Below are 15186 nucleotides of genomic sequence, written 5' to 3' on the forward strand. Positions count from 1 at the left end.
TACCTAAAAGCTGGGTTCCCACAAATCAGTTAATAAGTGGAAGTGACCAGCACAGTGAAAATATAATTTTCATGAGGTCTGATTAGACTATTTCAACTCAGTACGTTCGATTTAGTATGGTTGGTCCCATTAAAAAATATGAGAATATATTCTCACAGTACAGCACTGGTTACTTTCAATGACACTGAAATGTGTGGGAATCAAGCTATATAGGTTGTATTAAAATATTCAACAGTTTTTACATTCTTCGTTGATAATTTTCCACCAATTTGGGAGGGGAGGATTCCAGACGGCATATACCATGATTTGACAAAAGCATGATTCACTGAGTATAATTTCATTATTAGGGCCAGACAACATCAAGCGTTTTTGCAGGCGTCAACCAAATCAGTCTATTGGATAGCTTTACTGCCCTGCTGACTCTTAAAACGCCTGAAAAAACGCTCAATATAGTGTGTTTATCTACCAGTGTTGAGAGTGGCTATATATTTATATGTCGGGGACTCACCACAGTGTCGAGTGCCTATCCTATATGGGGACTAACGACAGTGTCAAATTGAGAGTCCTACACAAGGTGGGCTTAGTTTGTAAGCTTATATTTGTGTGTAAATGCATTTTGTCATCTTAAATGTAAGGCATTTTAAGGGAACCTGATGATGAATTCAGAGAGTATAATAGAATATAATTCTACATTCATACTCTATACTCTATACATTCTGTACTCTTTATTTTAATTAAATAGCACTTGACTGACCGAGCACAATAGCGAGCGTCTTAGTGGCCTTGCGCTCCTTGCGGGCCGAGGACTTTTCGCGTTTCTTGCGACTGGCCTTGTTGACCTTGTAGATGGTGAAGCGACTGCCGGCCGACGCCTTGCGCTCCTTCTTGGACGAGCCCGTGCAGGTCTCGTCCTCGGACATGGTTCGCACACTCGACGAGAAGGCTCGCTTCAGGATGGACCCGGTGCCGGCAGGGGCGGTCGCTGACAGCGGGGTGCACGGCGTGCATGGCACTTCCGAGCCCGTCGACCCGTTCCGCTTCACTGTCACCTGAACCACAAACAATATTCTCAATTATTGACAAGACTAACTAATTAATTTTCTTATTTCTACATACTACCGGTACTGTTGAATACAATATTCATATTGTATTGCATTTTGAGCAAGTGAAATAAAATTTATCCTATTCTATTCTGTTGATAGTGGAAATAAGAGTTGTCAACTGTTGCTCCTGATAATTTGGCTCTCGTATATAACCGTAATCACCCTGAATTTTCTGTGGACAATAGAAAACAATACAATAAAATTGAGAGACATAGACGTATTTGAACAAACAACCCGTTTCCATTCACTGTCAGCTGAATACACAACCATTCATAAGGACAAGAAATGAGGAAAGAAATTTGAGTAAAGAAAATTCTGGTGGAAAGGTGGACTCTCGATAATTTGACACTTGTTTATTAAGTGATGATGTGAACGATTTTAGCTTTTGGTCTTTTGTGTAATAAATTTACTTAGGCTTAGAAAGTAGAATATGATATCTCCACGACTTTCAAGTTGGATGTATGATAGTATGTTTGTTACCTTTGCTACTTTCTCATCAGGCGTTTTCTGATGAGGGCTGGCGGGAGGAGTCACATGGAGTGCCGTCTCCTCCATGTTGGAAGGCGCATAACCTGAGTCGTTGTTGCCGTTTGGGTCTGCTATTAGTAATGTGGCAGGTGTCGCCAGGTTCACTACAACCCTGTTCAAAAACAAGCGACAGTCTAAATCAACAACGTTCATTCATACTCAGTTATTTTGGCGAATAATAGAATAGCTTGATCTATGTCACTTTTATTTATAGGGCTTCTGAGTATCGAAACACAATAGAATATATCAAGTTGGTACCCTTTTGAAATGATAAAGTGAGAGGGCACTTGATTTATATTCCATCGTATTCTTGATCTAGCTATTTAATAATCCAATATTCTACTAAATCACTTACTTGATGTTGTAGCTGTTCACCTAAAATTGCTACGAGGAAATAGATCATTCAAAATATATTTAACGTCCCATGCTATTCAGATAATCACTTTACAAAATAAACTCTTGAAATTCTATTCTTATTTGCTCCTTGCGACAGGAAAATCATAACTACGACTTCAGAGTGATACACTATACCTGAACTCAGCATTTCCAAGCTTTAAGAACTTAGTATTGCATATTATTGAAAGGTTCTGTTCCTTCTCAATTCCCCACCAGGCTCATTCAGTGATTCAGGAGTACAGAGTCTCCTCCAGTAATATAAGTTACGAAACTTCTTTCAAGTACATATTTCTGAGCAATCGAGTGCTAATGAAAAAATACCAGTGTATATCTTTCATCATATCCTTTATAGGATATATCCTATTCTAAAGGAGATTCGTTTAACCTCTGTTTAACCTTGTCTTGGAAAGAGCAGTCAGAAATATAGGTTTGAATGCTGGAGGTACACTGCTTACTAGAATGGCACAGTGCCTAGCATATGCAGATGATGTAGACATCTTAGCCCGAAGGGAGGAGGATCTGATTGAAAGTTTTAGAAAATTGGAGGAAGAGTCAAAAAAAGCAGGTTTGGCAGTCAATGGAAGTAAGACTGTGTACATGAGGATGACTAGAGACCAGAGAAGGATACCTGAAGAGCTCGCACTGGAAGGACATCGTTTTAAATAGTAGAATGTTTTAAGAATCTTGGATCCCTGATCACTAACAAAAATGAAAATCAAATGGAAATCAAAGAGAGATTGAAAGCTGGAAATAGGGCATACTTCAGCCTACAGAAAATCCTTAGATCAAGGCTGTTAAGCTGGAGCAGTAAAATTGAAATTCATAGGACAGTTCTGCGACCAGTGGTGATGTATGCTTGTGAAACATGGGTGTTGACAAGTTGTGATAAGATGCTGTTGAATCGATGGGAGAGAAAAATCCTAAGAAGAATTTATGGGCCAGTGTTAGAGGCTGATAGGTGGCGACTCAGAAAAAATGATGAGCTCTATAATCTGTATGGGCAACCGAGCATTGTTACTGAAATTAGAAGAGCACGTATTCGTTGGTTGGGCCATGTGGAACGTATGCCGGAAACCCGTACAGCACGTATGTCTCTGTATCAGCAACCAGGGGGACAAAGAAAGCGTGGCCGACCACGCAAGAGATGGTTGGACGACGTGGAGGCAGACCTTCAATCCTTGGGCGTGAGAAGGTGGAGGCAGCGAGCACAGGACAGAGATGCATGGAAAAGGCTTGTGGAGGAGGCCAAGGCTCTTCAAGGGCCGTAGAGTCAATGAGTAGTAGTAGTAAAGAAGATTCAAAAAACTCATTCAACAGTAATTTCTAATAATATATAATATTTCCTTGAATAAAATAACAAAGTTGAATGATTCATTAGAGCAAACTTTTGAATATTGAGACTGGTACTATGATACTCACTGACTTTCTTCAACTACTGTTGCTAAAATAAATTCGGTTGATTTATCGTTTGGAATAATATGACAGTCATCTGAGCCAGGAGACCTATCTCCATCTTCGTCTTCATCCTGTAACACAAACATTGATTCACAAAATTGAACAATATTATAAATTCATGTGATGATAAATAGTTATTGTCACATGATTGTTTGGATTGAATACAAATGCAAAATGAATTTATTGCTCATACGAACATGATTATTTAAATACTGTTGTCATTTGAACTAAATATCATATGATTACAAAAAAAAATCATTCTTCAGTCGTTTTCATGAGTATAATTTATACTTTCATCCCCATTAAAATAAACTAGAGCTCCATGTATTTGTTGTTGTATTTATAAACAAGCATGTATTATTGTTGCTTGATGGTGACGTTTATTTCTTGCAACTGATAGTGCTCTCCATGTATTTATAAACAAGCGCTCCATGTAGTCCTATATTTTCACCAAACTCTCGCAAGCAAGATATCATTTTCAAGTATCTTCGATGAACCTTCAACTGATTAGATTATTGGTAAACTAACTGATGATTCATGAAATTGACCCATACAATTTCATGCCGTCTCATGGTATAAGAAGTTTTCATTACTCGAAACTCCTGAACAAGCCGACTAAACTGCATTACTGAGGGTTTCTTCATACTCAGCTACGCTAGGCTGAAGTACGTCCTATCTCCCAATGTCAAATCCAAGCTAAGTATATGTCCCGTTCACATCAACGTAGCTTTCAATGTTGGGAGATGGGACGACTACGTCTTCCGAAGATTTATTTCAGCAAAGTGTAGCATAATGTGTAGAGACCTTAAGCCTCTACTTGTCTCAGGATTTATTGTCCATTGAACAAATTCATATCGAATTATGATATCAACAATTGTTCAATTATTTTTCATCAATTAAATTAAATTTATTATAGGGAAGTCGGCTGGTTTTAACGTCTGCTATCGCTGCCTGGTCGTGGGTTCTTACTGTTGTGTTGCAGAGATAAATCAATTTATTATTTTATCATTAGTCTACTCATAAGTTACAAAAAATCAATAAACTATTATATATTATACACTTCAATAATAATATTATTTTACAAAATAAAACATTAGGAACTACTTCCCCGAACAACAAGCTCGAGCTTTGGTATTGTTCTATTATCATATTACATCTGCTCTATGTGGAATTGTAATAATATTATTGTAAGATTCGAAGATCGAATTGAATAATTTGACTGACCTGACTGCCAGAGCCAGTGTTGGTGGGTCTCTCGTCCTCTAGGCTGGTAGCCGTTGGCACGAGAGCTGAGGAAGCGACCAGCGTCGTCTCGGCTAACCTCCTCGTCTGCGCTACGTTCTCTATCACAATTCCCGGCTTCAGCTCAGCTATATTAGTTTTTCTAGCCGCTTTCGCTTTTCTAGCTCTATTCCGAAGTGCCTGCAACAGGATAAACAAACTTCAAGGATATAAACTCTACTAGTTTGCCTCAATAGTTAAGATGAAGCTGGAGGAGATGGTTTTCAGTGGAAGTTCAGATGATTGCGCTGGATTCCAACATATCAGTATCAAGCTCCGTGTCCGGTTCAGTGAGAATATTCTTCTCATCTGTTCTGATGGGACTACTCCCGCTCAGCTCATCCAAGCGAGTATAATGAGGATAGTATCATTAGAAAGTTCCGAATTAGAACTGATGGGAAGAATATTCCCACTGAACACTGCCAGTTCCATTTATTACATCACTGTTCATCAATTTCAATCTAGAAACAAGTTTGGTGAATTGAATTGGTGGAAAGTAACCCAATGAAAAGTATTGATGACTGCCAGTGAATTTTAAAACACTCATTACTAACAAATTAAAATAAAATTGAATAAAAAACAAACAAGATTAGAAGACAATCGGCCACATGGTGAGGTATTAGCCTGTTGAGATTATCATAGGCTTCAGATTATATTGAATGTAGGACTACATTCACTCATTATAAATATCTGATCATATTTTATAGCTCAAATAACGAGCACACAGAAACTTACAATGGAATTCTTTGCAACACATTGGACAGATATGACATCTTTCCAAACAAAAATATATTCCCAGAATGGTTGAGCATGGTTTGGATGCTTAAAATTCGTATGAATGTTAAGTAGAACATGTTTTATATTATACTGCTAATAGTTTTAGAAGGAATGGAGATGTGCCAGTGCCAAACAATTACTCTAGCCCTTGTGTAAGTCGTTGTTCTGTCTCATAAGTACAGCTTGAATTTGGACGAGAGAGATAGCTTCGGAGAACAGAGAGCCAAAACGAGAGAGCTAGAGGAGATAGCTGGAGAATTTTGTGCAGAATGTGTGTTCCTTTGCCAAGAGCGCTAAGTAAACAAGCGGCATCCCACCACACTAGAATACATTGCAGAGTTTCAAATTGCTTAAGTATATCACATGGCAGTGCTCTGTGAAATTGGCTCTGCTCCTATATTCATACAAAGGCTACGTCCATAATCCTAATTCCGACCGTCTGTAATGGCAATTTTCAACTAATAACATCCTGCAATCAATCCCATGACTCATTAAGAATGCATGATAATGACCTTTCAAGCCATATACGAGTATAACTCGTATGGGAGACAAACTTTTCACATAACAGTGAAATCAAATCGGGTATGATATTGTTAAAAACATAAGCTTCCACTACATGGCTCATGTGCAATGAAATATTTATAGTCAGTTAATGCTGTCACATTTCTCATTTTTGATGTTAGTTCAATAAACAAATAGGCTATAATTCAAATTCAATAGGAATCCATGGCATGTTCATCCATTAATTTAGTAGGTGCAAGAGTGCAGAATGCTGTATTTCCACAAGAGTAGATACAGGATACCTACATTTCCTGGATATTACGCTGAATTAATGATATTGGTGAAACGGAAAAATCAGAATAAGAAGTAGAAACACGTTTATGGGAAACAAGATGAAAATCAATAGGCTGAGTTTTAAATTTTTGTGCAGAATTCTAGAATGATATACGTATTTTACAGGTACCGTATGTCAGTGAGCGTGGAGCTGTAAATTCACTATTTCTATTACTCTATTATTACTTTTCTCATCCAAGTGTACATTCTATTAAACATTTCATTTATACAACCAGTAGGAATTTTTTCCACGAAAAACTCTCCATGGAAGCTGTAGTTGCCTACATATTTTATTTGTTGGATTGTCAGTCTTCACAATATTTTCGAAAGGCTTAACAGCCTTATTGAATATTGCTTGATAGGAAATCAAATACAAGATTATCCAAAATGGTGGACTCATTTTTGAGACCTCATTAAGCATCATGTTATTTATTAGTTAGGTAAATAATGGAGTCTGAACGTCTAAAGTGAACGTTTGAAGTGTATCATAATAATTCTAAAGGTCCAGTTGCGTAAAAGCCTGTTGAATTTAAATTAGGATTAAATGCTACAAGAACCAATCAGAGAAGGCTTTTCCGTGAAGAAGTCTTCTCGGATTGGTTCTAAATTGGTTCCAATAACGATTAAAATTTAACAGGCTTTTGTCCAATCGGGGCTAATGAATGGAGAGGATTAGTTATCAAGTTTTTTCTAAACTGAAGTCATTATTCATTTAAAAGTTTTGGTCGGTAAACAATGAAAATCAACAATCTTTAGATGAGACATAGAAATAATGTTTTATTTTCTATTCACATCAGTTCTGATTTCTCAAAAAATATGAGATTTTGGAAATGAATCAATCTTTTTAGATAGTTTTTCATTGATGGTCTCATAATAGGGTAGCCTAGTGTGGCTGAATTATTTTTGAGTATGAATTTGAATTACTCCACAGCAGCCTCATAATTAATTATTGCTGACCTAGAATAGGGCTCAAACACAAGACTTGGCTCAGAGTAACTGGATTATTTTATGTGAAACTGAGATGAGAATTTTTTCTCCACTTTCTTGGTTGAAGCAATTAACAGACAGCCTCTGTTGGCTGAAGATCTTAGAAATAGTCGGAATTTTTCGAGACGTTTCCTTCTTCCCAGAAAAGCGAACCGAAAAGTCTACGAGTTGTGCTGCTTCCACTGCTTTTGTCTCTGCTGGCCGTTCCTTTCATTACATTGCTTTTAATGTTTTCGACTTGTAACAAGTTGCTGGCCGGAAGAAGTCCAGTGGAAGCAAAAGACAGCACTGGCAATGGCGAAAGAAGCAGCAGCAAAACCAGCAACAGCAGAAGCAGTAATTACATTCTCAGCACAAAGGGACAGCGAGCGTTTTTCACAAAAGGTGTATCATTATTTTCACACTGCATTGCGTGCACTGAAATTCGAACGCGCGTTTCTGATCCTATTGTCAGGTGCTATTGCTCTGATGCTGGGATTCTGCACTGCCTGTGGAACAATTATACTGTAGTACCACATCAATGGAAAATCATAGCAATGTGAAATTCCATAGTATTAGTACTTTCACACACACACACATTACAATGTTGTGGCACTTTTATTCGCAATTCAATAGTTTATTGGTTTCTGTGGGATCTTTATTCAGTCTTTATTAATTTATACAATAAATACATTATCAAAATGTACGGATCAAATATGATGTTATTATTCATGTTGTAGTGGGAAAATATTGATTGAGGTCGAGGGTTGGTAATGGAATTGATGGAGGAAAGGAACAGCAGTAACTTTCAAAAAAATGCAAAAAGTTTAAAAAATGGCACCATTGAAAAGTTCATGGAAACTATCTGGACTAAATGGTGTACTACCATTTTGATGATTTTTGATTATTTTGAAAAAATTGTTGACATTCTGAGCCTTCTGGCTAAACTCAGGGTCACTGTGAACGAATCTGCAATAAGAATTTCTCCATCTTGAAAAAACCCAGCTGATGATCTTCCGACAACCGTTAACAGTCAATGCGGCCGAAACATGTCCAGGTCAGACACCCATCAAATGACAACGCCAAGCTGTGAGAAACCATCCTGCATGCGCGGCGCTAGGTTAAGCTCGAATTGGATGGGATCTTAAAGCTGGAAATCGATCGGTTTTTTTTAATTCTGAATCTTTTCAATAGTTTTCAGAAAGAATTCGTGAGATATGGGTTGTTATTTCATGTATTAAAAGAGACAAAATTTGAATGAAAATGACGAAAATGGAGAGAATAAAACTTATTATTAATACTTAGTATTCTCTAATAGTAGTAGGAAGTATCAGACAAATTGGGAGTAGCGACTCTCGTCATAAAAATACTTATCATCCGTTCCAATTCAGTATTCTTTGAATTTCCAAATTATATATACTCGTGAATAATGAAGAGTAGCAAAAGGAGGAAGAGGTGAAAATAGGTGATAAAGAGGAATGTGAAGAAAAGGAAGAAGTGAAAGAGTGAGAAGAAGGGAGGAGGAGAAAGATCAAGTGGTGCTTCTTCATATGGAAGAGGATGAGTCACATTTCTTGAGGACTACTATCAACACGGATGACCACTCAAGACCAATGAAGTAGTCCCCAAATTCAATTCAAATTCAGGCGGCACCAGTTTAAAAAATACTAGTCATCTCCAAAAAAAATAGGTCGACGATCTTATCATATTATTTAACAACACTTCCTACATTTTTTGGAATACCCCCATGATTTGCTTGGGACCCAAAGCCACTAAAATTATTTTCCAAAATTTCAATGACGCACCTAGTCTGTTTCATAGCATAGACCCTCGTTCGGAGAAACCCCTCAAGAGAATTACATAGTTATAGGTCTATTTCAAATTAACAGCTCAGCTCAAATTGTTTTATTTTTCAAAGTAAGTGATCTCAATAAGCTGGGTTGAGTAAACTCGTCTGCACCTACTCCAAATTTATTCAGCATTTAATTGACCATCGTTGAATTTTATTGATTCATTCCGCTTATTCAGTTTAATACAATGTTATTGCTAGTTCAATATTCTCATAATTATTTATCGGATCTTTCATTCCAGACATAGTCTACTCGTGCAATACTTCAACGGGCAAGCAAGAATTATTGTTGGTAAATCAATATTTCTATAATAAATTATTTTTTGAATCGTTCATTTCAGTTGCTTATACTTGTCATACAAACTTCGACTGACAAGCAAATACATTTGAACAATACTATGCTAACGATTACAGTTGCTGACCCAGCCAGGACCAAATTCATGATGATAGTGAATGCATGATGGATGATGTTTAACGGCACCAGACTCCAGAATTCAATCAACGTCAGTTCTTCCTCCACTGGCATACTAGCACCGTACACAGTTCACTGATCAAATATTGGGCGAAAATCCATAGCACATCAGCACTAGCAGCAACGATTGTCATTTTGTCTTTGGCCCGTGGCCCGGTCATCACATCACAGCTGACTGATCTCCAACACAGGATGTGTTCCCAGTCCAGGAGCACAACATCAATATGCACAACTGGGTGTTGAGTGTCATCACTGATTGCAATGATTCTATGTGACGTAGCAAAGCGAATAAATAACGGGTGACATTCTATTTGTAGTGTCGGCTGATAACTCCGCGAATTGGTTTATTAGTGTCAGAGGCAAACGGATTGTCAAATGTGGAAGAGCTAGTCCTTCATAAAGTAATGGGAGTTTGATTGTTTACTCTGGGTTAGTCTGGTGCACAACTGAATCGAGATGTATTTTCGATTCATTTTGAAAATATTCAGGAGTAGAACTAATGTAATTAATTGTGAAAAAACCGTTTCAAATAGGTAGATCTTCCGGTTATCCATCAAAGGGAAACGTCCGTCTCGACTTAGCATGTGTGTTAAGAGTCCAAACTTGAATCTAAATATTCAGCACTGTTACCAAATTCCGAATGTACTGAGGTCAACGTTTCAATTGGACCCTGGACCGGATTTTATTTGGCTGTATGTATGTATCTGATGCATTTTCTGCTAACCGCATGAATAGACTTTCTCCAGCTTATTCAATTGGGAAATCCAGCCCTGCTATAATAAATGTACGACTTTGAAGTCAATTTCGAAACATAAGGGTAGTCATATCTCAGAAAAAAAAGAATTTAATCTAGAACAAGACCTTTGAATAGTGTTGATTTGAAGCATGTGATTGAAAAGATTGGAAAATCAAAATAAAATCTGGGATCTAGATGAAAGGACAGACATGCATATGCATGCACGTAATCAAAACGACACAAAGCCTCATTCATATTCACAATCGCACATATTTACCAAAATATGAATCAGGCCTATTCCCAGCGATAATCAAATGTTTTCCGCACATGGCCCAGGTATTGACCGTGTTGTTTCCGCGTTAATATGCAAAGAGCGCAAAAATTATACAGGCAGGCAGTTGTCCGAATGATGATGACTCAATATTGAGTTTTAATTTATTAAACAAACAGCATACGAGCACGGCCTTTGTGTCACTGTGTGGACTGCAGGTCTGTTGGCCGATTTAATTAAAAATCCATGCGGGCCTTTACCACTTACGTGGACCTTCCTAGTTACACACAAATGGGCTCGTTAATAACTAGTGACCCCGTACATACCTTCTCACTCATATACAATACACCTGAATCTCATACTAAATCACTTTCCTCTCCCTCACACCAGAGAAACTTCACCTCATTCTCCTTCTATGTCATTCACTCTCTCTCTCCACAAATTTTCTCCATCACATATTCTCTTTCATCCCTTCACAACTGTCTCGACCTTTATATTTTCCTCTTTATCTCACCACTTCTATCCCAACCCTGTTCTCTTCCCTCTTCATCTTTTCACATCATTCTCCTTCTAATATCCCCCCTAAAACTCTTCATTTCTCATTTGCTCTCTCCCCAACTCTCTTCTCATCTCATCTCTCTTCTTTCTTACCTGATCTCATATCTATTTTCCTCATCTCATCCTTCTCTCTCATTCCACTGCAGTTTAATCCTTCGCTCTCCTCACTCTCTATGCCCTTTCCTATTCATTTCTCTTTTCATATTTCTCGCTCTCTTGCCCATTATTCAGCTCTGTACTCCTGTCGTTTGGCACAACTGCCTTGTCAGCAACTTTCATTTTCATCATCAACCGTATTTTATTTTAAATCCCTTTCAGGGATCAAAAACGTTTTCATTCTCACTCTGGTATTATCACACTACGCTCAATCATCAACTCACTATTGAAATTTTACCCGTCTGTTGGTTGTTATTCATCACAGTTTCACGAGCACAATACTTTCTACCTACATCAAAGCAAAATGTGTAACCCTTTCATTTCCCATAATGTGGATTTACTCTTCTAATCTCATGTAGGACCGTACTTCTGTGGTGAAGGACAGTACTACCTTAACTTGTTTATTAGAAGAAACTATATTTTTCTAATTCAATGTCATCTTCTTGAATACTGGAAATAATAATATATCCATCTGATATGTAGTTTTAATTCATCATCCCTGTAGCTACAATAATTATTTCTCTGTTTCTTTAAAACTTTATTTCATGCATATTGGACATAGAGAAAAGATGGAATAAGATTTATGTCGTATTTTCTCTATGATTTGGGTCATATCGAGGAGATTGAAGGAACAAGATTCACATCGATATCAAAATATATCTTCTTTTCGTTGTCTTCAAGTATTAGACATATTTGCCTGTTCCGTTCTTCAATTTTAATAACCGTATAGGCAAAAGCCGAACAGTCAAATATGTCTAATACTTGAAGACAACGAAAAGAATATATATATATATATATATATATATATATATATATATATATATATATATATATATATATATATTGTTTTCCATTACTTGAGTTTCTTGCATGTAAAAACATCCGCTCTGGGTACTATATACAAGGTGTATATATATATATATATATATATATATATATATATATATATATATATATTGTAACGTCTATTTGGGGTGCCAGGCTGTGACGCCACACTTGAGGATGCAAATCTTATATGGAGTCCCCGGTGTTGAAAACTACGTCGTCCACTTCTTCTCGCCAAGATCGCCTTGGCCTCCTTCCTTCAACCCAACGGGCTCCAATCCGTCACAATTCCAATCCATATACTTGCACTAACCATTCTCGCGTGCCCATACCATACCTGGTGACCCCGCAGCAACCCCTCCACTACTCCATTTCCACAGCCAGAATTTTACCCCTACTTCGCTTGTTTGTCACCCATACTTCTGCACCATTATGTCATTATGCTTTCTGTGGATACTCCTACTCCAGATAATGGGATGCAGTTGTCTTATACAACTTCTTGTTCGCCCCAGTCTTCTCTTTATTTCTCCATCTAGAGGAAATAGTAGTAGTTCTTCATCTTCACCTAGTAGTATACTCCAAGTATTTAAATTTATCTGCGCCTTTAGTTTCGACGTTATGTCTACTTTGAGATTCTGCGTGATTTCACTATTTGTTTGCAAGAGCTCAGTCTTATCTAGATTTATTTCGAGCCCCGCCTACTTGTATTCTTCCTTCAGTCTATGCATCGTGTAACTCAGATCTTCCTCATCCTGGGCTATGATTACTTGATCATCTGCGAAGCAAAGGTTGAACATATTTTAATAACTACTGTGTATATATTATTGGAATGGTTATCTGTATAGTTACTTATTTATTAGAATAAGTATATCTAACAGAGAAAGTTTTAATTTGAAACCGTCACAAGTTCCATACAAACGTTATGGAAAATGACTTGCATTTTATACAATTATGAAGAATTCGTCACACTACGGTGCACTAAGTCACTGAACGAGAAACCAGGCGGAATGAAATGAAACCTGAAAAGCGTGTTTAGGGGAGAAGAAAATTCATAATAAGATGAGGATTCATTGCGAGGTTAGTTTGTGGGCTTGGAAAGGCAGACCACCACAAAAGCACGGGAATGAATGGAAGCCCGCCTCCTGTCGATGGCCCGGAGAAAGCCGGAATTTAATAACGGGATCAGGGTTAACAACAAAGACTGCCATAGCTGGAGATCAAGTGTGTATGAGAAGGAGGTTTGCAAGGAAAACCAGAACTGGCCAGAGAACAAGGGAAAGGTGAGTGAGTGTGTGTAAGAGGAGAAAAGAAAAAGTGAGAGATAGAGAGATTGGATGAAGGAGAAGGAGGAGGAGGAGGGAGAAAGTTAAGTTGATTAAAGTGGATTCATAGTGAATTTGATAGGAATAAAATACTCCAGAGACATAATCGAGAAAACTACGTCTGGCTCTGGATTCATGCTAATACATACATCATATTATTTCAGAGGGATATGTAATAAAAATAAATTCTATGGATGTTAAATATGAATTGATTGAAATAAATTATTTGATTTGAGTTTGAGGAGAAAAGTGATGTGATAGAATGATAAGTAGCCTACTGTAGAAATATGTAATATATACGTGAAATATGTAAAAATTTGAAAATACAGTCTGTTACAGTATTCATATTGAGGGATGATAGAATAAATGTGAAGTATATCAACAAATCTTTAGTCATTAATCATTGTTATCGAGGACTGCGAGAAGAGTATTTGAGGATAACTTTATAATGTAATTGAAGGTTATTTGTTGATGATTTGTTAATGGAAGTTCTAATTGATGAATTGAAAATGATAAGTGAAGAATTCGATCCCTTCGATATCAGTGAGAGTACTCTTGTAACTGGATAGTAATGGATAGCATTTTTTATTGGAGGGCGAAGCGAGAAGAAATTTGACACATTCTCAAATTCAATTAAGAATGAAAGAAGTTATGTTTTACGAATAGAGAACAATATCGGGGGGCACCGAGCTCCGCTCTGGAGTACAAAAACATATAAAATTTATTACGAAAGAGTAAATTATAATATATATTTATAGTTTATACAGAAAGGTTCTATCTAATCAGTGGATAAAGATTAATTCCCAGAAGAATGCAAAATTTTCTCTCACCAAAGCATGTTAAATTTTAATCCAAATCAGAGAAGACCATTTCAAAAAGATAGCTTATCAGATTGGTTCTACTGGAATTAATCAGGATTAAAATTTAACCGGCTCTTGTACAACAGGCACTAATTCAATAGTTACAAAAGTTCATCAGCTGAGTCATAATTTTGTCTCAGTTCCACACACATGCACTCGCTCACTCACTCCCATCATCAACAGACGACAAAATTTCCAGCTGTTTTTACAAGGACGTATATATCCTTTTAATGTCCTCCAGCGAGTTATCGCAGGGCTGAGACCAAGTGCAATCGAACTTTTATATCATAAACCTACTTTCTTCGAAATTTCGTGATAATCGTTAGAGCCGTTTTCGAGATTCGGTCACATGCAGATACATAAACATATAAACATCTAAACAGGAATTGCTTGTTCAATATATAGTATAGGATATTGGTTAAATCCTAGGGCTGAGACCTAGTGCAATCGAATTTCTATATCATAAACCTACTTTCTTCCAAATTTCGTGTGAATCGTTAGAGCCGTTTTCGAGATCCGGTCACATGCAGATATATAAACATATAAACAGGAATTGCTCGTTTAATAGGATATAAGTTATGATACTGCCGACGATGTTATTTTGACAAGTAGAAGTACTGCTTGATCTTTGCTACTGAAAATGAATAAATGTCTATTTTATTCTCAAAGTTACTGATACTATGGATGTTAAATTCTCAATAGATGCCACATATTATACTTTTGATGTGTACTATAGAGCGTTCATGTATACGTATGCCACGCACATCAAAATAAACATGTCTGTAAAAAGTGGGGTT

General features: G+C 37.0%; 1 protein-coding gene across 1 annotated transcript in view; it reads right to left on the bottom strand.

The window, feature by feature from the left end:
* LOC111064113 (dopamine D2-like receptor) overlaps positions 1-15186 on the bottom strand; it is a 459718-nt gene that overhangs the window by 5008 nt on the left and 439524 nt on the right. The window contains exons 4-7 of the mRNA XM_039437773.1: positions 4707-4904; positions 3447-3553; positions 1584-1743; positions 755-1049 (exon numbers count right to left, since the gene is read on the bottom strand). Of these exons, the coding sequence (XP_039293707.1) occupies positions 755-1049; positions 1584-1743; positions 3447-3553; positions 4707-4904 (760 nt within the window). The remainder of the gene's footprint in view (positions 1-754; positions 1050-1583; positions 1744-3446; positions 3554-4706; positions 4905-15186) is intronic.

The sequence above is a fragment of the Nilaparvata lugens genome, chromosome 11 (assembly GCF_014356525.2).
Source record: "Nilaparvata lugens isolate BPH chromosome 11, ASM1435652v1, whole genome shotgun sequence".
NCBI classification, from domain to species: domain Eukaryota; kingdom Metazoa; phylum Arthropoda; class Insecta; order Hemiptera; family Delphacidae; genus Nilaparvata; species Nilaparvata lugens.